This window comes from Anarhichas minor, unplaced genomic scaffold (assembly GCF_050575085.1).
Source record: "Anarhichas minor isolate MPS153535 unplaced genomic scaffold, ASM5057508v1 ptg000058l, whole genome shotgun sequence".
In the NCBI taxonomy this organism is placed as follows: Eukaryota; Metazoa; Chordata; class Actinopteri; order Perciformes; family Anarhichadidae; genus Anarhichas; species Anarhichas minor.
In genome coordinates this window covers 8,277,445-8,304,670 of record NW_027466504.1, presented here as the reverse complement: position 1 = coordinate 8,304,670, position 27,226 = coordinate 8,277,445, and the positions used below count along the sequence as shown (strand labels likewise).

The 27,226-nt window shown below is 46.3% G+C and overlaps 1 protein-coding gene across 8 annotated transcripts in view; it reads right to left on the bottom strand.

Moving 5' to 3' along the window:
* Positions 1 to 27,226, bottom strand: part of LOC142932794 (signal-induced proliferation-associated 1-like protein 2) — a 72,969-nt gene that overhangs the window by 26,126 nt on the left and 19,617 nt on the right. For all 8 annotated transcript variants that reach the window (XM_076076851.1, XM_076076853.1, XM_076076852.1 and 5 more), the window contains exons 2-9: positions 19,067 to 20,846; positions 15,705 to 15,838; positions 14,241 to 14,429; positions 9,146 to 9,320; positions 8,833 to 8,936; positions 6,989 to 7,146; positions 5,878 to 6,454; positions 90 to 364 (exon numbers count right to left, since the gene is read on the bottom strand). In XM_076076851.1, coding sequence (XP_075932966.1) covers positions 90 to 364; positions 5,878 to 6,454; positions 6,989 to 7,146; positions 8,833 to 8,936; positions 9,146 to 9,320; positions 14,241 to 14,429; positions 15,705 to 15,838; positions 19,067 to 20,582 — 3,128 coding nt within the window. In that variant the 5' untranslated portion in view covers positions 20,583 to 20,846. The remainder of the gene's footprint in view (positions 1 to 89; positions 365 to 5,877; positions 6,455 to 6,988; positions 7,147 to 8,832; positions 8,937 to 9,145; positions 9,321 to 14,240; positions 14,430 to 15,704; positions 15,839 to 19,066; positions 20,847 to 27,226) is intronic.

Genomic DNA, 27,226 nt, shown 5'->3' with positions numbered 1-27,226 from the left:
TCTGTTTTGCGAGCAACTTTCGTCTGTTATGTTGTCAGAAAGTGTTAGCTGTCAAGTAAAAATAAGAAAAGAAGAGGTTTGGGAGTTACCGTCGGGGCGCGCCGTCCTCGTGAGGCTGGATTATGACCACTTTGACGCTGACGGAGGTGCGCAGCAGGTCGATCATCTGCTCGTGGGTGAGAGTGGCGACGGCCACCTTGCAGATCTCCACCAGCCGGCTGCCCTGCCTCAGGCCCGCCTTCCAGGCGAAGCCGAAGGGCTCCACGTCGGCCACGATGCCCTCGAAGTTGACGTGGAAGCCGAGCTGGCCGAGGCCGTTCCGACGCAGCGTCATCTCGGACGTCTCGCAACCTCTGGTGGCGATCTGGAACCGGAAATCAGAATGCTTTTGTTCATTATCTACAATAAATGTACAGAAATGTTGTCTCGATCACACTGATCATGAGACATATGGACAGCAGGACTTAAGAAACACGTGAAATGAATGCAATCACACCGAGAAAACCAAAAACAAGCACGAGACGGACAGAGAGAGAGAGACGGGGAGTTGAATGATCTTAATATCCTTTAATAAGAGCTTTCTAAGCTAATCATTTATTTCAACAGCAGCCTTCAAACGGTGTACAATTTGCATATTTCCTCTTAGATGTTTTGTGAAAAATACTATTAGAGCAGAGTAACATCGCGTCCTTCGGCAGAAGAGACAAGAGCATGTTTGTTTGGCTAATTCAAAGAACCTCTCAAAATGGAAGCTAATAAGAGGGTACATGACAGAGCTCACTGGTTTAGCCTTAGAGCTGCATAGAGGCAGCTGACACACACACACACACACACACACACACACACACACACACACACACACACACACACACACACACACACACACACACACACACACACACACACACACACACACACACACACACACACACACACACACACACACACACACACACACACACACACACACACACACACACACACACCTGTGGACTACAGTGGCTTTGTGGGTGCGATCAGGGGGATTAGGATCAACGTGGCTCCTGACACACGGACGTGTCCATAGAACTAAGTCTATTAACCAGAGCTAACTTCAAACAGGACTTTGGAGCACAACATTTATCCAGCAACACATGATCTGCATCTACTGGCAGCTGATGAACAACAAACTGATCTCTTCGCCCTTCTTTCCTCACAGTTCTGGAGACTTCAGACTTCCCCCGTGGACACTTGGCAGACAGTCGCTGCTCGTCCCCGCTGCGTGCTTGGGCGGAACTTAAAAGTCGGTCGTCTTCCACTCGTGCACTTGAATGCAAATGAAGTCGCTCACTCTGCTCAGCGGTGGCTTGGCCTAAGCCTCTGCTTTAATGGAATTCAGGTTCAACTGAAGTTCAGGCAACCCTCTTGCTTAAGCAGCAATATTTCCGTAAAAAGAGATGAAAACATTCGTCTGTGTCTATGTTCACCTCGATGACATGGAGTCACTGAGCTTATAGACTATAGACTACACTGCAGCGTGGGTACTCAGTGGGACTGGACAAGTTTTCCTGTAACAACCGCTGGAAAAAAACAAAACTCACACTGCATCGAATGAGCTTTAAATCACCCATCAGATTAGTCTTGGTTCACTTGTGGGTGGTTGCCTCCATTTTGTGCAGAGCGGCAGCTGGCGTCGGGGACACATTGACTCAGACTGTGGCCTGTCAACACTCCACCAGGTTCTCACACTGGCAGAAATCCTACCCCGCTGTGTGAGAGGGGAAACGCAACAACCATGATGGACCTCACCCTAAAAAAAATGTATTTACTTCGGGTGAAATCAGTGAGGTCTTGCAATAAATAAAAATGCTTGTAGACATGAAAGTATAGGGGCTCTTTAGTGACGACACAATCCCTCTGCGCTAAACATCAAGGGCAAAAGAAATGGGAAAAGTGAAATCCAAAAGCTCTCTGGTGGCAAAGTCTGGAAGTACAGTAAATGGCCTGTGCATGAAGAGAACAGTATTAGGGACCATGAATCAAACCGCCCTTTGTCAGAAATTCATTAGGCCTAAATAAAAGCTTTCTAAATGCTTTCATCCAGGCCCTTTATTCAGTCCGTCCACAAAATGAATGTGGCCAGGTTCTCCTCCGAATGGCCAAAATCTATAACGGGTGAATCTAACAGGACACTCGTTATCTCAATGGAGGGATTTGATGGTGGCATGAAGCGTGGATGACACATCTGTGTGAGTGGTGACATAAAACATAAAACGCTGCGTGAAACAAAGAAACAGTTCCAGCCTGGAATCTGTTGTGCTGTCGTGGATCCTCAGTGAGAGGTCTGACAGTCAGAAGTAGCTCTGGCATGTTTCACAGACGGGACAAAACCTCGTCATCCAACTGAACTTCAAAAAGGACATCCTGGTGAAACTAGGGTCACCCGTTTCCTCTGGGCTGGATATCTGTTAATCAATTGTGAATCTAGGACAGTGGCTTCCAGCGGGACACGGCACAATGTTTTTGCTTAATGGGGCAAGAGTAGCCGAAGCAAGACATTCGCGTCAGCGGGTACCAATCATGCTTCAAAGCGGTGGTGATGAATCGATCGGTTGATCGATTGACAGGAAATAAATTAAAACAACACACATGGCAATCTATTCGCTGTTGATTCGGCAAAAATGGAAAACATTGATTGAAATGTCGCTGCTTTTCTCTGTTATGTACAACAGTGCATTGAATGACTTTGGAGTTTGGACTGAAAGTTGGACGAGCCAAGCAACGTAAAGATGTCACCAGTATTTCTGGACATTTTATAGAATGAACAATTCAACGATTAACTGATCATACAAATAAGAATTTGTTGCAGCCCCTGAATTGATAGATTACGATGTAAGAAACGATTATGGTCTTTATCCAGTAATCTGCAGATCATTTTCTCAATTAATCAATTAGTTCTTTTTGTAAGTAGGGTGTCAAAAAATTGTGAAAATGGTAATAAATTACCACATCCAAACACACCTTGTTTTATCCGATCGACAGTCTTAAACCCAAACCTTTTCCATTTACTTTGATATGTGATGAAAAGCATGGAATTATTATATTTTGCCTACTTCTACTTCGTTCACTCAACTCCATAGCAGACACGGTGATTCCCTTTCATATGTAGCCCCGCTGATAAATACAGTACACAAAGACCCGCTCAATGTGGGGGACTGCCTGTACTTTGATCAGGAAACAAAATAAACATGGCACCCGAGCAAAGGCGACTTGTCTCATAAAAGCCGAAACACCCGGCCCGGCCCCACCCTGGACAGCAGGACGTTATCACAAAGCTTTCAGTTGTGCTCTCACACTGGGCTGCTCGGTTACAGTGGGCAATCTGTTCACTCTGGTTCGCATTACATCACAGGTCCGGCAGCCTGTTAAACCCCCCCCCCCTCCTCCCGATGAAACACAACTCAAGTCAACCTCTGGGACGTTGCAGACACCTTTGGGACAAAGTGTGCACGGTCAGCTCACGCCCAAATGTGCCTACCGCTGCTGCTCCACTGTCTCTGTGAGTAACTCGCATAGCCACCCACTTATTAATACTTATTCGGAGCTTTGCCTGTGAAATACCCCTCACAAATCCCGTGGGTCAGTGGACCGTACATGTGAGAGGATATTAGCATAGTGGATGAGGAAGCGGCGTCCTTTGGCTAATCACAAATGCTAATATATCCGGCTCTGTCCTTTCTTGCGATGAGTTGCGCAGACACTGAATGACACCCGTGTCCTTTAAGATTAATTATGGTAAATACTTCTACTGGATCTTGGGCTTTTTAGGGCGCTTGCAAAATCTTTGAGCTCGTTCTAGTTTCACTGCGAAAGGTGATAATAGGAACGGTGCATTTATCTCCTTCTATAGGAATCCTCAGAAGAGTGAGCTTCTTTCTTGTGCTTTCCACAGGAAATGGATTGTTACTCCCGTGTTGTTGGCTGAACCGAAGATATGCTGGCCGGGGTCTGTTGGAAATGTCTGTTGATGAGGTTTGCCAAAGGGATAAGTGGAGGAGAGTATGCAGGCAGAAATAAGGTCATGCGCAGCTCAGGTTTGGATTTTGGGATTCAACCTCAATGTTTTTTTGAAAGGAAACAAAGGTTTGCCTGATTAGAGGTTTAGTAAACAAACCATGGAAACTAGAATAGGAAAAGCAAGCCTATGCAGCAACACAAGGAGCGGAAACAAGGCATCGCATGCCAGCGTCCAGACTGACGAACCAGGTGTTTGTTCCTTTTTTTCCCCCCTCTAGACTTGAACTAGAATCTCACAATGTAACCAGGGCCACATAGTGCAGATGGCCACGGCAGAACTACACAGTAGGGTTGAGAGAAATTAGACTAAGTGGATAGCTCTCAGAAGGAGTGAAGTAGTGAGGCCAAGTGTTATCTATTCTTAGTCTGTTTCCTCTCCTCCCCTTCAAAACTGGGCTGGTGTCCTGTTTAAGCTACCTTCTCTTGTACCTGCGCCCAGACGTCAGCACAATCAACAATGGGCCAAAATCACATCATCGCCAATCTTCCACTCCCAATGAATGAACGGTCTGCCGCAGGGAGTGGCTCCAGCTTTGTTTTTTTTTTGATGAAAATGCTGTGATGTTTCATAATAGTTTATCCCGATCAAGCGCGGGACAACATCTGCCCTTGTGTGACCTGGATGTTTAACCGTACACCTCTGCTGAGCCTGTGGGATGAGCCAAAGAAAGCTATCAACGTGAGGTCTGTAATCCCTCTCTGGACTCCATTGAGTTCATTTTACAGTTTCACATTAACGCGACACTCCCGTCTCTGGACAACCCAAAGAGGACCAGGCAGACAGATGAGGAGGAAGTCTGGAAGGGAAAGAAACACGAGGAAAGAAAATAAAATACCAGAAGCTCAGCGTAGAGTTGCAACGCATGAGACTTGACAGGAAAGATATAAGTTAAGCAAGCGACAGCCATGCTGACATAAAGATGAGAATAGAATAACAAGGTTTGTGGTAAGTAGTAAAGCTACAATGGTAAGAGCAATATTTGCAGAATGCATTGTTTCACCACAGAGCTACCACAACTATCCCAAAGCCAAATGCATCACTGCACCATTTAAAGTAAAAGGCGGCCATTTTCCTTCACATGCCATGCGGTTTATGTGTTAAACACAGTCAAGCTAGATTTACTGGACAATTCTGATGACAGATTGCTACTCTGTGTTTCATGGAGGTTACTTATAGGTCTCTTTTTGAGCAGCAACACACTGGTGAACTCTTTTTTTTCTTTTATATTGAAACCAAAACTTCTAAAAAGCAATTTCATTTAAATGATTATTTAAAGGGCAATAGCACCAACCAAAATGTTGGCCCAGAGGCATAATAGAGATAAGGCAACAACAATTGTTCTGCCCCAGCAATGTAGAGCAAAGAGAAGACCAACGCAAATGATCTCTTGTTGTTTCGAAAAGAGCGACCGAGCGCAGCATGTATGCATGCATTTATTTTTTGGGCTGTCCTGGTGCACAAAAGCTGCCCTGTGGCTGAACAGGTGTCATGTGTTATTGCCAGCATGGGCTGCACCTTGTCTGATCCATTAAAACCGTATTTGACGCACCACTGTTATGACAACGTAATTGATTTTACTGTAATAGGCTCAATATATCAAAAATAAACTGGATGCCAAACTAAGACGAAACCCTCAATTAGCCACAGAGAATGATTTACTCCCTCTGTGCTTTCAAATGTCTCTGTGTGGCGTGATTAGAGACCGACACAGAAGACGCGGACGTACAGCATGCCACAACAGATCAGCTCCACTTTTCGAGGTAATCCATGAATACCTCGAAAATGACAGATTATGACAGTTGAGTCTTTAAGGATCTTACCTCTAGCCTTTGCACCATCTCCCTGATGTCCTCTCCGCAGTTGTCGTGTGCAGACAGCATGACACACTCCCCGCGCTCATAAAAGATCTTAATGCTCATAATCCCTGAGGTCCATCCGATGACGTCGCGGCAAGAGCAGTTGAAGACCACGTTCTTCGATCCCTCCTCGATGAGTACAATAAACTCGTTGGATATGCCGAGCAGGCAGTCCACGTCCATCGACTGGCCAAAGTCCCGGGCGCGGACGCCCCAGGTGATGGCCCCCACGCTCCACAGATGTGCGTCCTTCCTGGGTTTCACCTTCTCCTTCTTCTTGGCTCCGAGAGTGATGAAGCTGAATTTGACAGCAGACTCGATAGTGGCTGTGCTAACAAAGTTCTCAGCCAGGTCCTTCAGGTACTCCTGCCGCGTGCGAGTCGCCATGGCTCGGAACTTCTCCGACTTGTGCGCGGCGTTTTCTCCGTTGATGACCTTGGCGAGCAGGAAGTCCCTGAAAACGGCGGACTTTGGGAAAGTTACAGACTTGGGAATGGGGGGGCCGAACGGAGGCACGTCTTTGGATCTGGACACGGCCACGCTGGAAAACAGAACGGAAACCGTAAATCACAAGCAGAGGTGAAAGTAAAAGAAGCGAATGGGTATTGAACTGTACGTATAATGAGGAGTGTTGAAAGAACATGGCTTTCAGGGACATTATTTCTCGGGGGACAGACAGAGGAGCTCAGACTGCTCTTGCTCTGTTCAATGCTATGTTATTAACGAGAGTTGTGCCCGACTTCAGAAACACTCGAGTAAGTCATAATTTCAAGGTGTCTCTTGAAGATAATAACTGTATCATCACTTAACAGATCAAAAGAGCCCTGTGATTCCCGCACATTACTATAAAGTCATGACAGAAACCACAGAAAGCACTCAGCAGGCTATTATTATTATTCTTTCAAATGAAGTGCTCTTAAAAGTTCATGTAGAGCCATTTGGCAGGAAGACATTTATGGAAAGCCCATCAAAGGATAAACACATTCCCCTAAATTGTCTTGAGGATATTAGTTTGCTAGTTATCCCATGGTGAGGCGCTCTAATGTTTGGCAGTTCTTCTTCCCTTGCGATTTACCTGTAGCAGACGTTATCAGTGCAAGGGTTGTGGACTTTGACGATGACGAACACATGTTGGAAATGAGAGCGGATGTGTTTTGGAGTGAAAGGAAGGGCCCCGGGCTCCTGGAATACGATGGTGACGATATCATTGCCAATATGCCTCTTCCTTAATAACTAGAAGAAGGAGGGAAAAATGGAGTCAAATACAAGGAGAAATAACATTAAATAAGATAAAGATAGAAGCTAAAGCCTACAGATCCCAATGTGAACCACAACAGCACCTGGTGATCAAGACAGAAGACAATGAAATTAAGGGACACCACTGTTCCTGTAAAGCCGGGTCGGTCTTTACAATCCTAAAAAAGCAAAAGCAGCGTGTGTATTCATTCAGTAGCTAGCATAGCATAGAAGTGCTAACGCTAGTTATTGATGTGCTGACGTACTCTGCTAATGTTAGCACCACAGGTTTTTACGTAGAAATGTAACGTTTTAGAGATTGTCATCTGAGCTGGCTGAGCTACGCTATGATTGGCCAGTCAGCATTCGAGGGCGGGACTTAGCAAAGGGCCCTAACCCTAACCCTAACCCAAAGTATAAATAAAGAAGAGTCACAAAGGCATCTATTTAGATTGCTAACATTAGCTTACATCAGCCATCACAAGCGACTGGTCATACCACATCGAGCCTCAGAGTATCCTGGCTTGAGCAAGGGAGCAACGTTTTCATTGCTTATGAGTTCATTGTTTTGTTTGTAAGGGGAAGAATGCGTTATTTCTTCTTTCAAAAGTTACACTGTGTTGTTTTAAGTTGTAGCTAAGCCACTTTGGACTAAACCGTCGAGTTACAGAGTAGGTTTTGAGGAGAATCCACAGGAGAACATCTCCAGACCGTCTGAAAGCATTTGAGTAGACAAGTCAACGTTGCAATGAGGAATGACAAATTGAATGTAATGTCTGTTGGGACCAAGATAAAGGGCTTTTTGGATGAGAGCAATGCATCCTGCTAACACAATTTAGGCTTTTTTTGGTGAGAGACATATTCTCTCACCAATTCAGACTGCTTGCATTGTTGCATTGTGCAGATAGTTAACCTCATTCTGTGGCTGGTAGAAAGTTGTCATTGAGGATCAGCAGGATGCTGAAACAAGCAGGATTACAAGGTTCAGAGGTGAAATTAAAAGGATGAAAAGATGAGTGAGGTGAGCTCTGCCTTTAGATTACCACCGGGGATTAAATGAAACTATCTCACTTCATGACATACAATCGGAGGAGGAGGGAATAAAAGAGAATCCAGCCAATCAGACATTTAGCTTCCACTTGATGGATTAAGTCTCTGCAGTGCTTCACTGTAGATCCTTCCCCCGACTCACTCACTACCTCCTTCAGTGTGTTCACTGTTAATATCTCTGCAGGGTTGTACCCACATGTTTTATCATGTAGAAGCAGAGCACAGACTGAGATGGTGAACCTCAGTAATCGCGGCTTTATCGGGCCATCGCTCGCCAGTCCGCCGCTACATCCACTTAATTCCACTTGTTAGCGCAGACAGAATCAGAGGCCCATCTAATACCACGTCGGGTCTGGCCCCCGGGGATGCATTGATTAAAATCCTACTGTGGGGGTACCCGGTTACCATGGCAATGCTCATGCTTTCAGCTGATTGGCCATTACCGTGGCAAAATGAGTCTCTGGGGAAGATTGGCAAGAGCCACGATTGAAGATATCCTAAAAGGAAGCCGCTCAAGGACATATTACCACCATTAGTCATCGGCTTACCACGCAGAAAAGTAAACACGGTGGTCCTCTTGAAGAGGGGAGGAGGGGGGTGGGGTGGGAAGCACCGAGTATAGAGCGTACTGACCTGCTGTCTGTTGTTGGGCGTGTAGGGGAGCATGGTGGACACGTGAAACATCAGCTCATAGTCCTTGTAGGTGGTGTAGAGAGAGTGTGTGCCTGTGGAGTCCGCTGCAACACAAAAGGCCATTGTGTTAGATACGCTGATGATGTAATTAAATAGAAAATCAAGACTAAAGATATAGAGACTTAAAAAATAATAATTACACCCCTTAAAACACAATAGGAAACAGAGCAGAGCATCTGCACTCAGCAGGAGTAGAAGTGAGTGGGCTTGGACTTTGTGAATGTTTTCGTTTCGATTGCGTCGCGGATCTTACTCTTGTTATCCAGCTGCGCTCTGTACTTGGTGAAGGCTTTGAGGCGCACCCTCTGACCGAGCAGATCCAAGAACTCCTCCAGCGCCGGCCCGGCACTCTCGTTGTTGTACATCTCCTCCTCGGTGCTCTGGCCCGCCTTGCAGTAGAGCACTCCCACCTTGTGCTGGAAGCTGAGCTGGAATGAGGAACATACACAAGACACTCAGCGGGTAAGTATCGTTTCCTGCCGCTGATATGCATCACGCACACCACACTCGTGTACACACTGTACATTATGCACTCAAGAGCATGCGAGTGCCCACTTTCCATCGCGTCACAGCTAATGTGTAGGCCTTCACAGCCCTTCTAGGAGAGAGCTGAAATCCCCCTTTTGTGAAGCCAGGCTATGAACTCTCAGGAGCTCTGAGCGGAACATAAATCAAGCCCAGCTAATAGCTGCTACTTAAGAGCAGCTGTGGAGCAATGAGGGAGTGAATTACAGACAGATAGCAGCATAGCTTTGGTTTATGGCAGACAACTCTGTAAAGCTGCCAGAAAAGAAACATTTAAATCTTTGGTAAACTAACAAAACACGAGACATTGAACTTCCAAACAACCCACTAATAACACTCTTGATTCAGCCATTGTTCAGCAACGAGCGCCACAATAAAGATAAATGTCTTATGCACAAAGAGGAGTATTTATAGACCTACAGAAGCCTGCCAAATCTCACAGGTTTTCACTGCAAGCATTAATATTATCCAGAAAATGACAGGTCTGATATGAACTTGTCTCACGAAGAGGCAGGAAGAAGGAAAACATCCGGAGTGATTCTTCTTGCGCGGTGACAGTGAGAGCCCTCTCCGCCGACATGAATCTTTCATGGCTTACATCTCCCTGATGCCGGCCAAGAAAGAGAGTAAAAGTGTGGGGGGGAAGGGAGGAGAAGATGACAAATGGGCCCTTGCGTTCGGCACCCGTTACCTAAATTCACAGCTGAGGGCAGCGGGATCGTGACCCGGGGAAAATGTGTCAATTCGGCGAAAACGAAAAGGTTTCTCTGAATGCGACAGCCAGCAAATTGATCCATACACTGAAACAAATTGAGATTGCCTTTTTCCTCCTTTACAGGTTATCTGTTCCCTGCTCCTCACACTGTTGTCGTGATGACTTCCTCCATCGGGCAGCACCGCCCTGCACTATAGGAGCTCCTGCGGTGGACGGAAAGCTATTATAGCACCAAGCCCAGTTGAAATGGCCTGATGCGCAATGATGAGGTCTTCTATTTTTCATCCTGCATTATACGGGCTCACTTAACCTCCCGCTCCTCTTAACAGGCTGGCCTACAGCAAAGGACAATCGCATTGCCCTGTGGTGCTGCGAATTTGTCTCCACCTGAAAAGTGCAAACGCATCGGGACACATATAAAGATGAGTAATGCTCCCGAGGTAAAGCTCATTGTGTAACCGCCTTTGATGTGTTTTTGGTTTTTTTGTTGGTGGCATCAGCTTCTGATGAGGTAAATGCAGCCATAACAGAAAAAAAAGAAGCTTTATCCTATTTAACGGATGATTTATCTGTGATTAGCTACAAATCTGAGCATAAGCTGCTAAAAAGCACTCATTTTCTCTCCTTAGATATCGTTCTCTTTCCAATGTTCCTCTCCCTCCATCTATCCAGAGCTGGAGGGTGCAGTTTGCCCCTTTTCTTCTCTTAAGCAAAAATAGAAAAAGAAAAAGCCTATAAAAATGCAAAGATAGAAAGACGCTTAATGAGTGGAGGGAGAAACGAGGACAACGTTCCCCTCGGAGAGCTCTGAGACTACACCTGAGGGATACAGCAGTGCCCTAACACAACACATAACATCCCCGTGACATCCGTCTGCACTGCAGTGTCCACGATGCGGCAGACAAAATCCAAAACATGGCTCCCAAAAAGCTGGCTACACTCATCGTGGGTCATTACACAAAACATCGCTGTCGGATTTTGTGCTGTTTTTGGGGGCGGAAGTGTTCTGCAGCGACGATATCTAAAAATATGGAACGTAGGGGAATAAATTCTGGTGAGGGCATAACTTCACCAACTTAATCCTTAGTCAAAGTCATGACGGGGGATTGATTTACACAAGGGAGAGGTGACTGCAATAACATCCTCGGTAGGGGGTAGATTACTCTGTTGAACTTGTGGAACAAATCTCACTAAAGCCCGACTTGTACTTCTGAGTTGAGCCGTCACTGTGGGCATCGGGAGTGATTTATGGGCCCACGAAGGCTTTACCTGTTGACTAACGTAAGTAAACCTGACGGGCAGCATTGGCAGCGTCGTGCATTTATTCTTTGTTCACGTTATGAGACGGAGCTGCAGTGAGAGCGGTTTTCTCCGTTAGGTAGACGGTCATTTGTTCAGCATAATTGAGAGGGAAAGATTAGCAACCTCTGCCTGACCTCTTCGATGTTGTCTCTGCTATCGCCAAACACTACCATGTGTAGTTACATGCAGACACCCGCAGGCTAGCCCTTATCTTGCTCATATCCTCGCTTTTTTATTTATTTATCGGGAATTATAAATTAAAGCTGAAAATTACATTTCTAATTCTGAAACCGATGCAGAAGATTTGATGCAACAGTTTCTATTAAACAAGAATTCTGTCATCTCCCGAGACTTTAGCCTCGAGATGAAAACAGCAGATGCACATTTTTACATCGATGGCTTCTTTTTTTTTTTTTTAAGGAAAAATGTATCATTTGTGATTTCTGCCACTTAAAATCACATCTCAGAAATCTGATTAACTGCCTAATGCTTTCCCCAGTCCCAATCTGCACACAGGCAGCCCACTGTGATCTACAGTGCGATCTAAAATACATTCACATACGCTCTGTTCTCTTCTTACATCCAGGGCCATTACAACACTGCTTTCAGGGATTCTCTCTCTGCAGAACTGATCATGAGGTTATTGTGAAGATTGTGTGGCTGCAGGATACTCTCATTTACCAGACGTTCTTTCTGTTCACAGCAAAAAAAAAAAAAAAAGAAAAAAAGAAAAAAAAGAAAAAGAGGCCTTTTAACACACACTCCGACACGAGGACCAACGTCTCCTCAGCAGTGTGCACACACACACACACACACACACACACTCTAAAAAGAAAATCCTCTGATAAAGCTTTGCGGTGGAAGAACGTCATGCACTAACAGAAACAGGCCCGGCCGAGCACTTGTGAGTTGCAGCTCTTCCTGTCCAATATCAGCTTCCTCACGTAAACACATTAGAAGGAGGGGGGGGGGGGGGTGAGAGTCCGACTCGGTTAAAAAAAAAAGAAGATTACGGGGCGGTTGGCGTATTAAACATTTTGCAAGGCAAGCACAACATTAATGATTTAAACAGGAGTGTACAAAAATACTGATGACCAAATATATAAAGTGGCCTCCACTGGGCGTTCGGTTTGAGGTCTGTGAGGAGGAGTGCCAGTTGGAGGAGCTTTGGGCCCCACTTAGCCGGGGCTCTCCTCCTCTGAAAGTAGTTTCTGTGATTACTTTCTTGCCATGTGTCAGTTTCGGTCTTCTATCAAAAGTCTTTTATCTGCAGACAGTCGCTCATACCAAAAAGGCAGGGGGGGGGGGGGGAGTCGTGTGGCAGGTGAACAAACTCCCGTATCAGCTCCTTGAGATCTGGCAGGAAGCACTTTCCTAGCGCACTTACTTACAAAGTTACTTTGCGATAATTGGGTACACAGAGTCTGTCATCGTCTTAAGTGCATTTAACGTGCTTTGGGGAGAGGACACTACACCGCTCTTGTTTATGCGTGTAACAAAATCTTAATGTACAAGAGGGACGCGGCTGACACTTTCTATTATAAGAGCCTTTCCCCTGTCAAATGGAAGGATGGGCTCATGCTAATGAATGTAATTACACTAATAAGCAGCCAATTCTCTGATAGCAAGACAAGCAATACGGCACTAGCTAATCCCCCCCACACACTCCTTTCCATCTTGCAGTTTCATTTGATGAGATATTAAAGGCCTTAAGATCACACAATGAATCCATCGCTGACACCTGTGACTGCAGAGAGCCCATATCACTAATAGCCATTTTATTCAAACAGAGATAATGCAAGATGACATCCTCCGCCGTGCAGGCAGAATACCTAATCACCTGCTCTCAGATGAAGTAAGTTGTCAGGAAGTGAGTTACTTCAGCTTAGCGTCTATCGGCAGAAAATGTGTGTCAAAGTAGTCGATGATGGCTGCGGAGAGAGTGGGATTCATATTGATTCTAATTAAGTGTGATATTGGCTGTCTTGTGGCTCCACGCGGGAGCCTGTTTTCATCTATAATAAGCAGCCCACATATGGGACAGAGGCTCCTGCTATTTGAAGTTAATCCCTCCCGTTGCCTTCTATAGCTGACGCAAAAGGTCAGAGACGGAGACAGACATACCTTGAATATAAGATCGATATCATAATATCAATACAGCCCGACATAATCTAATTCCAAGACATTATTCATAATAAGATTTTAGTGATGGCTTAAAATTAAACAACTGGAAAATCTGTGAGGAGGAGAGTGACTGGGCTACAGCTTTTCCTTCTTTAAGAAGGATTAATTAAACAGCTTGGGAAGCTATACAGCCAGCAGCTGGTTAGCTTAGCTTAGCACAAAGACTGGAAATGGGGGTAAACAGGTAGCCTGGCTCTATCAGAACCTAAGAACATCCACCTACAGGCACCACTTAAGTTAACTAATAAACACGCTATATCTAGGTTGTTTTATCCGTACAAAAAACAAATGGTAATAAAGAAAAATGGTGGTTTTATGGGGTTTATGCGACGCACTATTTCTTGTCCGGATGCAGTGACTTCCTAGGATCTACCTTGGCAACCTCACAGTGACTCCAGTAAGTGAATGCTTCCAGACAAGTAATAGTGTTCAACACCCCATAAATCCACACATTGTAATTTTTACTCCACTGCTTTTGAAAGCAAAACACATAAATTTCCCCCTCGCAACAAATGTCCCTGATCAAGACTCCTCGCCACAGACCGCTCCAGTGCTACTCAATCATCATCAGCACACGTCTGTGGTGGCACTCAAAGCCCCGAGGACACGTCGATGTACTCACCCCCTGCTCGTCCAGCTTGAGTAGCTGCTCCGGGACCTTGGGGGAGTTGAGGGACAGCCGCAGACACTGGATATTAATCTCAGGGATGACGTACTCGAGCACCTCTTTCAGCGGCAGGCCGCGGGCCGTCCCGTGTCTCGCAGTGGATGGAATGGCATCCTCCAGGATGGCTCCACGGAGTGTGGTCAGCTGGAAGAAAAAAAAGACAGACGGTGAGGTTTCATCCAGTTAAGCCAAGTGTCTTACGAGGTCTTGATGTCCCCTCGTAAAATGTGTTGAGTTGAGGTCAGTGTGTGCGCTGTTTCCATGCTGGTCAACGTGTGACTGTATTTGGATCTCATTAAGCCGTTGTATTTTATTTCAATATGTTGGAAGCCAAAACCAGGCTCATATGCTAGCTGCTGTGTGAGCCAGCAATAATATCCTTTTATGTTGTGCCATATTATTCAGGGCAATGGCTCCATTACGACTCCATCGGAAGGCATTAGGAACTCACATTCTAAATAATTAAGACAAGCTAACAGCGCACTAGATGTTAAGTGGTATTTCACGAGTAAGATCATTAATGTGCCAGTAAACGTTGACCCGAACAGCTTCAGAACACCCACTCTGTGACCCTGTGTTGTTGTTTGGAGCATCACAGACACATTTTCGCCCATAAATCACATTTCCACGCGAATGTCAGCAGTCAGTGGCTGTCCGATAGAGAGGCTTTTCTTCCGAAAAGCAGATCACTTAAGCGACTCGGAGAGGGAAGGGCGAGTGAGAGTGGTGCAGAGAGGCGGCGAGCAACCGGGGCTAAATGATAAGAGTACACGGCAAATAGAGGCTCCAGCGGTTGGGGAGTTTAATAAGCATGGTCTGCGTGCTACTTGCAGGGCCACCGTGACCCAAATACATTGTTTTTACCGTGGGAGTGGTGCTTTACACCAACAACAGTGCTGGATATCAGTGACATTTCCCTGGCTGACACATCTGTCACACCTGAATTATTCAGTGGATGCGACCACCCTGCATCCAATCTAGGAGAGGTTTCTGTACCGCCAGGGACTGTACAGATCAGGGCTGTGGTTGAATCCCGTTGTGTCGAGATGGAGAGCCAGGGTGATCCCGCTGACTCCGATAGACGGCAATCAGCGTTTGCATGAACGGCCAACTGAGTCACAACTGCCACAGAATCACATTAGGGTGCAAGGAGCAGATTTAGGAGCGAGGAGAAGCCTCCTCTTGTTTTCAGGAGTACTGAAGCATTCCTGCGCTGCTTGAACAAGCCCTGATCTGAGAGAACTCCACATTAAACGCAATATGCAAAAAACATCCTAAATCACGGTCTAGCTCGTTGTCAATTCTTTAATTGGGCGATACTAAAATCGGTTAACTCCTACCGAGCACCGCTAATAGTTCGACGCTGACTGGAGACAACAAGCGGTGCAGCACAAGTGCGCTTCGGTGCATCATAGTTACCTGACTGGTTCTGAAGGTGACCCGATAGTTGTGCTGCATTCCATCTTTCTCCTTCCCGTCGTCCAGCCGCTCCCTGCGGACGCTGACCGCCACAGGGCCCAGATTGTCATCGACCCCGAAGTAGTTTTGATGCTCTGTGGGGGGGGGAGGGGTCGAGCAAGAAAGATGTGAATGAAAAACACACACATCACCTTCACAAAAATGAACAACCTCTGGTTCCAAGAGATCTTTGAGAATGAGGAATTATAATCTTTTTCAAATCTGTTAAAATCACTGCTTTTGCTTTGACAGAACATCCTTTTATGTTACTGAGCCAATATATTCTTTTATTTATTTGCGTATAAAAAAAAAAACTCTGTGTGTGGATTGGCCATGGACGAGCTGAGACACTGATTACAGAGAGCAGCAGGGGGTCCAGTGGAAATAGATTCACTTTGGATTAGAGGCTGGCGTGTAGTGGGATATAAAAAAGCAAAACAAACAAATAAAAATAGAGCTCTGGGCAGTTTGACCCGCGCCGACCCGTCACTGACCCAGATACTCCTCACAATGTCGCGCCTCTCACCATATAAAAACTATTCTTACAGCATGACAGTAAAGTATCATTTTAGGCATGCTTTTTGTTTATGATGATTCAGTATCAAATATGAATTTGGGAAAAATAAGAACGTTTTAGATTATTCATTCCCCCTCCCCACCCACACAAACCTGTATAATGCCGACACTCTGAACAGCAGAGAACAACATTTATGGAGCCACACCTGCTACTGTACGGAGGAGCAGGCTTAACAAACCATGCTAAAAATAAAGGTTGCATCACTCAACGTAATTTCTGCTTTTTGTTTTCATGCTTTCATTCGATAACTGACTGCGCGGAGAGGAGGGTTATGTGGGGAGAGACAGACAGGGCAAAGTTTCCTGGCTTCGTTTAAACCCAGCGGTTACATGGTATGTGCCCTAAACCACCAGGCCACCAGGATGTCCCCTCAGTTCAGGCTCAGAGTATTTGTGTCCTTCAGGGGAATGTAAGCAGAACCCTTTTTTGACGTTTACAGGCCAGACAAATCATTTAAAAATTGAACATTTTAGGTTCTTTTCTGGCAAGGCTTCAAGAATAGCAATGTTGCCAACATTCTTTCCAGCAGGTTGTGAGGTTTAAAGAAGAACGTAATGAACACTAGAGGGGACTTTTAGTCTTTTTAGTTCTAAGCATTTGAAACACCAGTACTAATTGATGTGTTGACATAAAGTAAAGTATTCAATTGGAAATTCATTATAACTGCCTAAATAAGGCAGTCAGAATACAGTTACTTAATGAGAACATCGCAAAGATATGGTGTCATTGCGAAACATTATCTTTAGTGTTAGTCCGAAAAGGGTCTGCGTGTGCGTTATGCATGTGTGTGTTTAGGACATGGACAAGAGCTGAGCTTTGCACACAAAAAACGATGCCTTGCGCAAACAGCCCCTAATCCGGGCTAAAGCCACGGAGAAAGACCTGGATTCAGCAGACGACAAAAGGAAAAAACCTCCGCAGGGACTCACAGCACTCACATTCCTGCAGAAGTTTTCGCACTGCCTCCACGCTGCGTAGAGCATACGATGTAAATACGCCGATTCTCGTCGCTGTGGCATTAATGTTGGGGCAAAGCGCATATCGGCGTGAGTAATAAAGGAAGTGTACGAAGGCAGTGCGGGGCTAACCGCCTGAGGAATGCGAGGCTCGTCAGGGACAGGCGAGTGAGGGGAAATGCTCTGTGAGGCATAAGGTCAGATGATGGTATGAGGCCCTGTGGCCTCTGTACGAGAGACACCGGGCATCAGAATGCCGACGGCACAGAGAGGGAGACTTGTAGAGGAAAGCTTTTTGTCAACACACTTCTATAACATGTCACCCTTACTCATCACATGGCGTTGACAATTTGCCAAAGGTTGCCAAATGGATGACTTTGATTGTCATGTCAAATAATGCCTCTTTCCCATCTTCCTGTCACTCCACACTGAAGAAATGCCTTCAAATTCTTCAATCTGTATGTTCTCACCTTTTTACATTCACGGCTCTAAAACTATATTTCAGGTCAGATATCTCCCTATAAGGCACGGGTCACATAACTGTGCCTTTATATATATATATATTGTGTGTGTGTGTAACAAGTTATGGCCCGAGGGTGTGGATGAAACATTGTGTCCATTAGTGCAGCCTGGGGAGAAACACTCCTGTTGCTAAGGGAAGGAGGGCTTTAGGCAATCAATGGGATCAATGTTCAGCCCAGGTTGATAAAAGCCTGCCCTAAAGTGGTGACATGTTTTTGTGAGTGTGTGCCTTTTTCTTTTTTTCTGTGTGTGCGCGCCAGTTTGTGTGCGTTTACAGTGAAGCAGAGGTGACGACAGACCCGTCTCTCTGATACAACACCTCATGAAAAAAGGGGCAAAAGCTACGTCCACATCCTGTGAAAATCTTCTGTAAAAGCCATAACGTCATAACGAAACTGACAGCAACGCGGAGCATTTCACATATACATTGGCCTGCCACCGAGAGGTTAAAAGCATACCACAACCACACCGGGGGAGGCAACGTTTCACGGTAAATGATTATCAGAGTGAACTCCACGGTACAATAAAAGATACTTTAAGCAGAGCAGCTCTGTAATGGTCTCGTTAACCAGAGACACCGAGCCTCTAACAAAGAGTATCTTTTTTTGGAGAAGGTCAGGCATCTCTCGGTGTTAAAGGTGAAGCAGCTGTTTTTCTGGGGAGGCTCAAGAATGGGTAACTCAATCTGCTGAGAGCGGCGGACAGAGTCGCACAGACAGTGGGGAGAAACAGACGTGTGTGTATAATGCGATGATGGGTCGGGGGTTCGCGTGGCATTCTCAGCATCAGTCACATAGGTGTTTTAATGAGGGGACCCGGGGCATAGTTTTACTGACCCTAAAAGTTTTAGGGGAGGGGTCCTCACACCCCTGTGGCTTCCACAGTGAACAGCTGCAGCGCACACCCTCTCGCTCACCTCTCGCTTCCCACATGACTAATCACAGCCACTCCGCGGGGTTCAGGGCAATATCACAGGGAGGACATGACTGCTCCTCTCCCGAGGAAGTGAGACACACACACACACCCTCAACACAAGCCTGCTATTGTTCTGGCCCTCATTTCATCTGGTCTTACAAAAATAAGTTGGCCGTCAAGATATCTGACCCAGTGAGCCGAGGCTGTTCCATTTGGGAACTTTCTTGTTTCAAGGAAATAGAATTGGCCTGGAACGTTTAATAATCCTCAACATTGAGTCTTTTAAATCCTCACATCCTGTTAAATCTCGGTAAACTCAAACATAACACATCATCACCGTAAGCGTTCCTTACCTCTCCCATAGAAGTACTTGTGGTAGTAGTATGCTCCGAGGTCGATGTGCTCAATGATGTAGCGTTTGACCTTCTCCCTGTGGATAGGCTGGTTTTCTCGAGGCACCTCCAGTACAGAGACTCCGGCATTGGTGCAGTGGGAACTTAAAGAGGATTCAAAAGAGCAGCTCTCTGACAAACCACTGTAGTTGGCACTGTTGGCTCTGGAGAGGGAGATCCTCCTCTCGCCTTCGCCGCCAATCTCGTTGCGGAAGTGTGGACAGCCGAGCACTAAGCTGTTGCTCTTCCCGTCCCCTTCGTCGGTGTCCAGGTTCTCCTTGGGGTTCAAGTCCTCCCTGCTGCCGAGTGGAGACTCGAACATGGGGGTGTTTCCACTGCTACATCCTGCTGCTCCGCCGTCGGGGCACCCTGCTCCGGGTCCAGCCAGTGCTCCGCCTCCGGGCACCTGTGGTGATCCGGGCCCTCTGGCTGAGGCGGCTGAAGCCCCGGTGGTGGTGTTCTTCCTCTGGTTCAGGGTAGCTCTGCTTGCCACTGCCTCGCTGATGTTGAAAAGAACACTTTGGACGTCATAGTGCGCAAAGCATTTTTGGAAGCTGAGCGGCCGCCGGTCGTCCTCTATTGAGAGCCGCAAGGCGTCACTCTCACTCTTTACGGTCCGGAGTTTCCGGAACAGAGACGTTTCGGATGATTCCGATTTAAGGCGCCTCATGAAGGACCGCTCCGGCTCCCGGCTGTAAATGAGAGAGTTGTCTACGTAGTCGTAGCCCGGAATGTGGACTATCTCGCCCCTGGCGATCTGGGCCGCTGTCTGCAGGCTGGGGGAGAGGGAGGCATCGCAGCGCAACAACTCGGGGAAACCCATGGGCGGTATGCTCCGGTGGTCCAGAGTGTCCACTCGGTAGCCTCTGAGCATGGTGAAGAAGCCGTCTCCAGTCAGGCCCTGGCGGTCAATGGAGGACGTGCTGCCGTATTCGCGGTGCAGCGAGGCCCCGGTGTTTGGATTGACGGCATTCTGGTCCATGATGTCCTCAGAGTCAATGTCACTGATGGTAACATCGCTGTTGCTGCGCTGGCGGATCGGATGTAGACCCTTCAGCGGGGAGTGGCTGAGGAGGTCACTCAGTGTGTATTTGTCAGAGTAGTCTACCTCCAGACACACTGACTCGTCTTGCTCCAGTATGTCCACAGTATGTTCCTGCTGGCCATTTTGAAATACAGGTATGACACTCTGATAGTTCGGCGGAGGCCGTCCGTCCCATCCGTCATTCCTTGGTGGCCAGTCTGTCACCCTGGCCCTGACGCCCATTTTAGGCATGGCTGGATTACCATTTGTCTTCCCTGCGCCTTCGGCTTTCCCCTGCATGTTGGGGGCTGGCGGTCCCATGCTACCATTCAGGGCTTTGAGTTTCCTGTTCAATAGCTCCTCTGACTGCATTGCTCTGGAGTATTCTTCTGGGCCTCCCACAATTCCCACGAGGTTTGATTTGTTATCCGTCACAGGGCTCAAAATACTCATATCCTGCTGGCGGACTCCTTGAAGAGCAGACTTCCCTTCTTCATTACATCATGTGATTCGCTCACTGCCGAGCAGAGGCAGAGCCTCTTTCCTGAGTCAAAGAAGCAGCCGTCGTCATAACTCACAGAAGGCGGCTGGCACGACAATCAACACACAGCATTTGGATGTCAAGGACAAGTGTCTGAGGGGCGCTGAGGCACAGCGGCGTGGAGTCTTTTCTCACAGCGTGCCGCCAACGCAGAGCGACAGCTGGAAGAGTTTGATCTGTGGCACAGAAAGGAAAACACAGAAGAGAATGTTAGCACGCGGCGAGAGGGTCAGAACATTGTAACGGAGGCATTTATATTGAAAACATAGGGAAAAGCAATTTGTGTTCCTCAAAATGACCCTAAACGCGGCACATTCAGTTCAGCTATAAAGATGATCACACTGCTGCTTACCTAAATTGCCTGTACCCTGTTAATTTGTAATAAACTCCAACTGAGGGTTATATAGGGCTGCATTAGTTTTAGAACAAATGCAGAGCATATCATCGAATATGGCTAATTAGTGTAGTCGAGAGAAGCTGGTGCCATGATGGGTTTATAACAAGATAGATGTACATCTTTGCTGGTGCTTCCAGCCAATACCTAACAGATGGCGGTGAAGCAAATTACAGCAACAAGAGGCAGATGTTCAGCTAAATGTTCACATGTACTAATATCTGATCCAACCGCTCGCAGCACCATCAAGCTGCAAATTATACAGGGGGGATAGTTTTGAATATTCAACGGCAATGCCACAACGCCTTTTAAATCTGATGTAGTCGGTTAGGAGGGAAATGAACAAGAACCCAATGAGGTAAACTGACTGTGACAAATAAAAATGTGTTTCATGTAATATAATACACACAATAGCCACAAACTCACTGAAATATGACGTGGGAGTCCACTCCACTACCGCAACTACAGAAAAGAAAGATTGCAAGTTCTTTTCCCCTTCTTCAGTTTTGTTCAACTGGGGAAATAATAAAACAGACAAAAGGCTGACACCAGCAGTCTTTATTCATTAACCTGAACATCTGAGGACAGAGCGAAGGAGAGCGAAAACATCGGTTGGCTTGTCCTTGAAAAGCCGATTCGTTCCCTCTTGGGTATTTCAGATGTCGGATACACATTGTGCTGCAAACTCACGTGGTTTCCATTTTTATCCGTAATGTCTCTGTATATCAGCCGTGTGTAGACTTTTAGTAAACGCCGGGTTGGTCACATATCCTCGTTCTAACTGCGGCAAACGATTTGACATGGGCAATGCAATACAGACGCTAACAAACAATGACTGTGCTGTCGCTGAAAGCAAAGAGGAAGTGAGCAACTCCTCTTCCATCAATCCCATCCAAAGCTATTAGGTATGTTATAGGGTCCAGTGGGGGGGAAGTGACTGAGGTGTTACACTGGAACGGATTCATCTCCTCAAAAGCTGACTTCCACATGAAAGATCACACCACACCATGTCACAATAGAGACTACAAGTCTTCCTACATTGACCTAAATGCTTTTCTCGTGTTCTTTGGGGCTGGTGGTGTGCCTCCTTCCTCCTTCTACTGCAATCACGTGAAAACCCCATGAGTTAGCGAACGAACCCTCCACTTCACAGAGGCACTGGATTGCCAGTTATTTCTTTTTGCTTCAGTGGAGATGAGAATCCCTGTTAAAGCTATTGTCGTTGTGAGGTTTCACTCTAAAACGTGATGGGCAAAGTCGGGCACCGGCGTCCCGAGCTTTGCTTCAGCTCCGTATACGATATATTCTGTTGCCAACAAATGTTGTTTACATTTCTCAGTTATTGATAAGGAGGAGGGTAAACTATTTTGGGATGAAAATGTGGGTCACATCAAGATTAGCTACAGGCCAGACTCGACCAAATACACTGGGGATGACTCTGAAACATTGTAATAATAAAGCGTGCGCTTCAGCCCGGGCCAGATACAGGTTAATGCGTGCATGACCCAAATGTGTATGAATAGATTGATAATGATACCTCCTCCATTACATGTACTGCCAAACTACCCACAATCCTCTCTCTCTCTCCCATCGCGGACTGGTCTGGTTATGAACACGGCTTCAGTCACAAGCCAGAATCTGTAGTGCCACTGTGTTTAAAGACAAGGCTTAGAGAGGACAGCAAGATGTTGTGTTGTGTCATGTGAATGCATAATGTAGCGGCATGTTCTTGGAAATATGTTCGTCCCTTAGAACTGGCGAATGATAAATAATGGATTATCTGCCGGGTTGTAGCGGCGTTAACGCCAAAGCAAAGCCTCATTTTCTATGCAGACAACAGCCGAGTCGGAAAAAAAGGCTCAAGTGGCAGATTTGGGTACGACGTTGGTTTTGGTTTTATTATTTCAACATAAAGCAATAATCATATGTGAAAGTTACAAATGTGAATTGTCCCAGTCAATATTTGGTAAAAACCATTACTGATATGGTCTAATTTCTGAATATTGAATGTATACCAATGTGTTGGTGTAAGCAGGGACCAATGATGTCTGAAGAATTACCACTATATGAAGTGTAAACGTGTAGATCTGGTGTATTTGTTAATAAGGAGACTCGTTTCAGAATTATTTGTGAATCCTTATTTGTGAACCCTCGCCCTATTCCGGTATTGCCAGGGCGTGTGTGAAAAGACGCAAGACGGATATGTTCCTGAATGTAGGAACGCCTACACCAGCCGTGCCCGAGTATCCCGGTAGTTTACCAAGAACTATGCCTGAAAGAAGCTTATGTCAACTAAAATCCATCTCAGGTCTCTTTCCCTGTCACCACAGAGCGGAGAGGTGACTATACGGAGGTCTGCTGACCACCAGCACCAAATGTCACGCGTCCTTTCACACTCACAATTAGAGCTGGTGACAGCAAAATGTGCCACCTGTGCAAACAGCTTCATCAATGGGGACACTCCGACAGAGGCTTTGACGGATGACTGAGAACAAGACGAACAAAGAAGCCGACATACTGTAATCTCCATGCATGACAACAAAACAGCATGAATGAGTTTTCACAGGAGTCTGTATCGAGCAGCAAAACAACATTAAAACAAACAATCAAAGCTCAACGTTTACAATCACTTAGGAGAAAACAGGATCACGTTAGAGGAAAATCAGAACAAAAGGACAAACATTAAGGAATAAAAATAAAATAAAATACATCACCAGTGTTATATAGCGTCCTAGTTTCACCTCCAAACTCTTTCCAACTAGTTGTGAATTCATAGTAAAAAAACAAAAAACAGAAAGAGGCGACTAGTCTGTTTATGTTCATACTGTCTCGCCTCTCCTTGTTTGTGCTGCTACACGGGGTCAGCTAAGGGTTAGCGGGCCTGTATTTGACGTTGGGAACAGGACAGGATAAACTAGTGAACATGGTGGTCTGCGTTTCCCTTTCCTGCCTCCTATTAGCTACTTTCACTGCGACAGTGATTAATGAACACAGTGGTACCATGTCTCATTTCACATCTATCCCCACCTCGCCCAAACTAATAGAGAGAGCCACAGGCTACTTGGTCAGCAGAATCCATGTTCTTTGTGACCTGAAGGAGGCTGTTTTCTGTCCTTGCCTTTGTGGCTGTGTGTGGCTGTGTGTGTGTGTGTGTGTGTGTGTTTGCGAGGGAGGCAGCAGATGGAGGGTGGGCGGTCTGCTTTGCTAACAGCCCTTTATTACTGGAGTAATGCATCGCCATTATGGCTGTTTAAGACACATGGCCCGGTGAACAGGGGGGGGAAGGGGACAGCGAAGGAGAGACGGGGAGAGAAAAGAGGCCTAATTACAGTAATGAACTCATTCTCCGTCTCTGATTTTGGAAGAGTCCGTCTTTCATCTCGGTCCATCCAGAGAGGAGCGGCCCAGCGGTTCTGCCAGGTCTTAAAATAATCCTCTGACATTGCGGCCTGATTAAAAGGCCCGGCAGATATTAATACGCTGTCAGAAAAAGTGCACACGTCCTGAGTTTAATGGTCCAATGTATCACCGATATTTCATTCACCCGAACAGGACACACACGGCATGGTGTCAGCCAACTCTGACGGACTCTCTGGACTGACTGACTTCTCATTAGTCACTTCTACAACTCCTACACAACTGTCGCTTGTGGAGAGGAAGTCCCTCTGAACAAAACCTTGCAATGTCTTTTTGTCCGATCGGATTGATCAAACTGGGTCTTAAGGCCCATCGGGAAATACAGCGACATGAGCGAAGAGTGAATTTATGTAAATTGAGTCACAATGCAAAGATGTTCCAGCAAAACAGCAGCGCATATTTTAAAGCTGAAGTTCAATTTTATGCCGGTTGCGAAAACACATTTCTTGCACATTATTCACCTTAATCCACTCAGAGCTGACAGCACTTAAGGAAATTAGGCACACACTGTATGCTCGAAAAAGCAGCGCCATGTCATAAGCCCTTTAAAAGATATTCTGAAGAGGAACGCCTAATCCTCCGCGCGCCTGATTTGTTGACAACGCGGCCCATTTCAGGTAGCAGTGACGCTCTGAAAAAACCAAACCTGTCACCTTACCTAAGGTTACGAGTCAAAACGTCTTGCGCTCAACGATGTAGCAGAGGTTTGGCAAATTGTGTGTCAAAATTGCACAAAAAGTCACCCGGATGTCACAATTACACAAGCAAAATATCAAGATTTGCATACGTTTGGACATCAAAAGGCACAATTTAGCGGTATGTTTCTGCCCATATACCCATTGTGCATGATTACAGAATATTATAACAACATTTGAGCCCTGCTTTTATACTTTCTTGAATTTTCACACTCAAAAATATCCTCCCCAGTGTCCAGCCTATTACACCTCGGGTCACACATGTTTATTTAGCCCCTACCTAAGATGCTGGGCCACTCTGAGCCCTGGGGCTGAACACAGACCTGTGATTATAGCCAATTATCCTTAATAAAGCCCGGGGGTAATTGAGCCATATTAATGCTCCTCTGTTCCTGCGAGCAGGAAGTAGTAGCTGGCCTCGGCCTCGACCTCCAGAGCTGAAGCCAAGCTGCGATGCAGTCATCCTCTCCTCCCGCAGCCAAATTGGGGGTGCAAATGTAGGTTAGAGGCCAAGATGATTACACCAATTTTCCACCTCATGGACTTCATCATATAGTGAGTCAGGCGGCATTGCTATGTGAAGCAAAATCCCTCTCGGTGCATTCACGACCCCCCCCCCCCGCCCCGTTTATTTTGGTTCCTTGTTACCTGCCTTCTACTGTTCAGTGTTGACAGGCTGCAGCCAGTCAAATATTTGGATGTGTCACACCGCGTTCATCGTTAACACAGAGGATGGGAAGAAATCCAAGCGGAAAGCAGACACACCCGAAGGCACGTTGCTTATGCTTCGCTGCCCCGCCGATTGATAGCTCAATGAACTCACAGTAAAAACAATGAATCACATTCAATGTCGCGTCACACTCAAATACGATCAAATTCACGACGAATGCGGGTTTTAGGGCTCCGTCCTCCAAGGAGCTGCTCTTTTTTTAACAACGTGGGAGCTCTGTGTTCAATCCTCTATTTAGAGCAGCTGTTGCAACCTTGCGGTGGGAGTTGGAGGGGAGTGCGCGATGGTTTTTGGGGAAGGAACGATATTAAATTCATCACACTTTCAGTCGGGGGAAGGAGGGGTGGACTGCAACCAGACACGGGCATCTCCAATCTGATGGAAAAACACTCGCGTTTCTGCTTCACTGGAGCGATTCTCTACCGTAACGGGGTTAAGGCGAGGGAGGATGTGAGGCTGAGGAGAGAAGTGAAAATGGTGAAGTGGGAAGGAGGAGAAAAAAAACAAAAAGAAGAAGAATGGGAGTTTTGCCAAACCTTGCTCAAAAGAGATTTGTGCCATTAAACCACAGAACCAATTAATTGGGCGATGTTATCCTTGAGAGTTCATTACTGGGGCCTGGGAAACCGGTCATGCCATCTTCCCCAAGTGCCTCCAGAACCAGAAAGGACACTTGTTAAGAATGTGTGTGTGTGTGTCACTATGGACCAAAGAAAACCAAATGCACCATTCAACATCTCCCTCTTTCATCTCCTGCTCGTACCATTCAACCTCACAGCGGGGAGGAATCTCCCACCAGCTGACCCTCAAATTAGCACCGATGCTGAAGCCCTGCCATTAATGGCCGAACCCTCCCCTTCCCGTACGCGGCGCTACCTTCCTATATCTGAGCCGGTAAGAACCCAATCATCTCTTATTGTGGCCCAGACCACCAACCGAAAACACCCCGATGTGCCCATATTGCCTGCAGGGAGTAATGCTGAGATTTTAATGGCCAGTGTGAATGGAGGGTCACACCCTCAGTGGGAGGGAAGGAAACCAATGAAATGAGTTCCAGCCAGCTGCCTTATCGAGCCCCGATATGTGGAAAATAACAGCAAACCCAATCCAGCCGAGCTATCCTTTACAAATACTCACATGGGTGAGAACTTAACAACCACAGATGCCAACATTTATTTAGGTTAAGCGGACTTGGATAAGTAATAAGCTATAGAATTAAAAATAATACTTTTGCAATTTAAAAATCACATTTGGCATGTTCTCAAAAGCTCTGGGTGTGACTGGAGGTCTGTCCCTGCCAGCGAGAGGGTATGTTTGGCA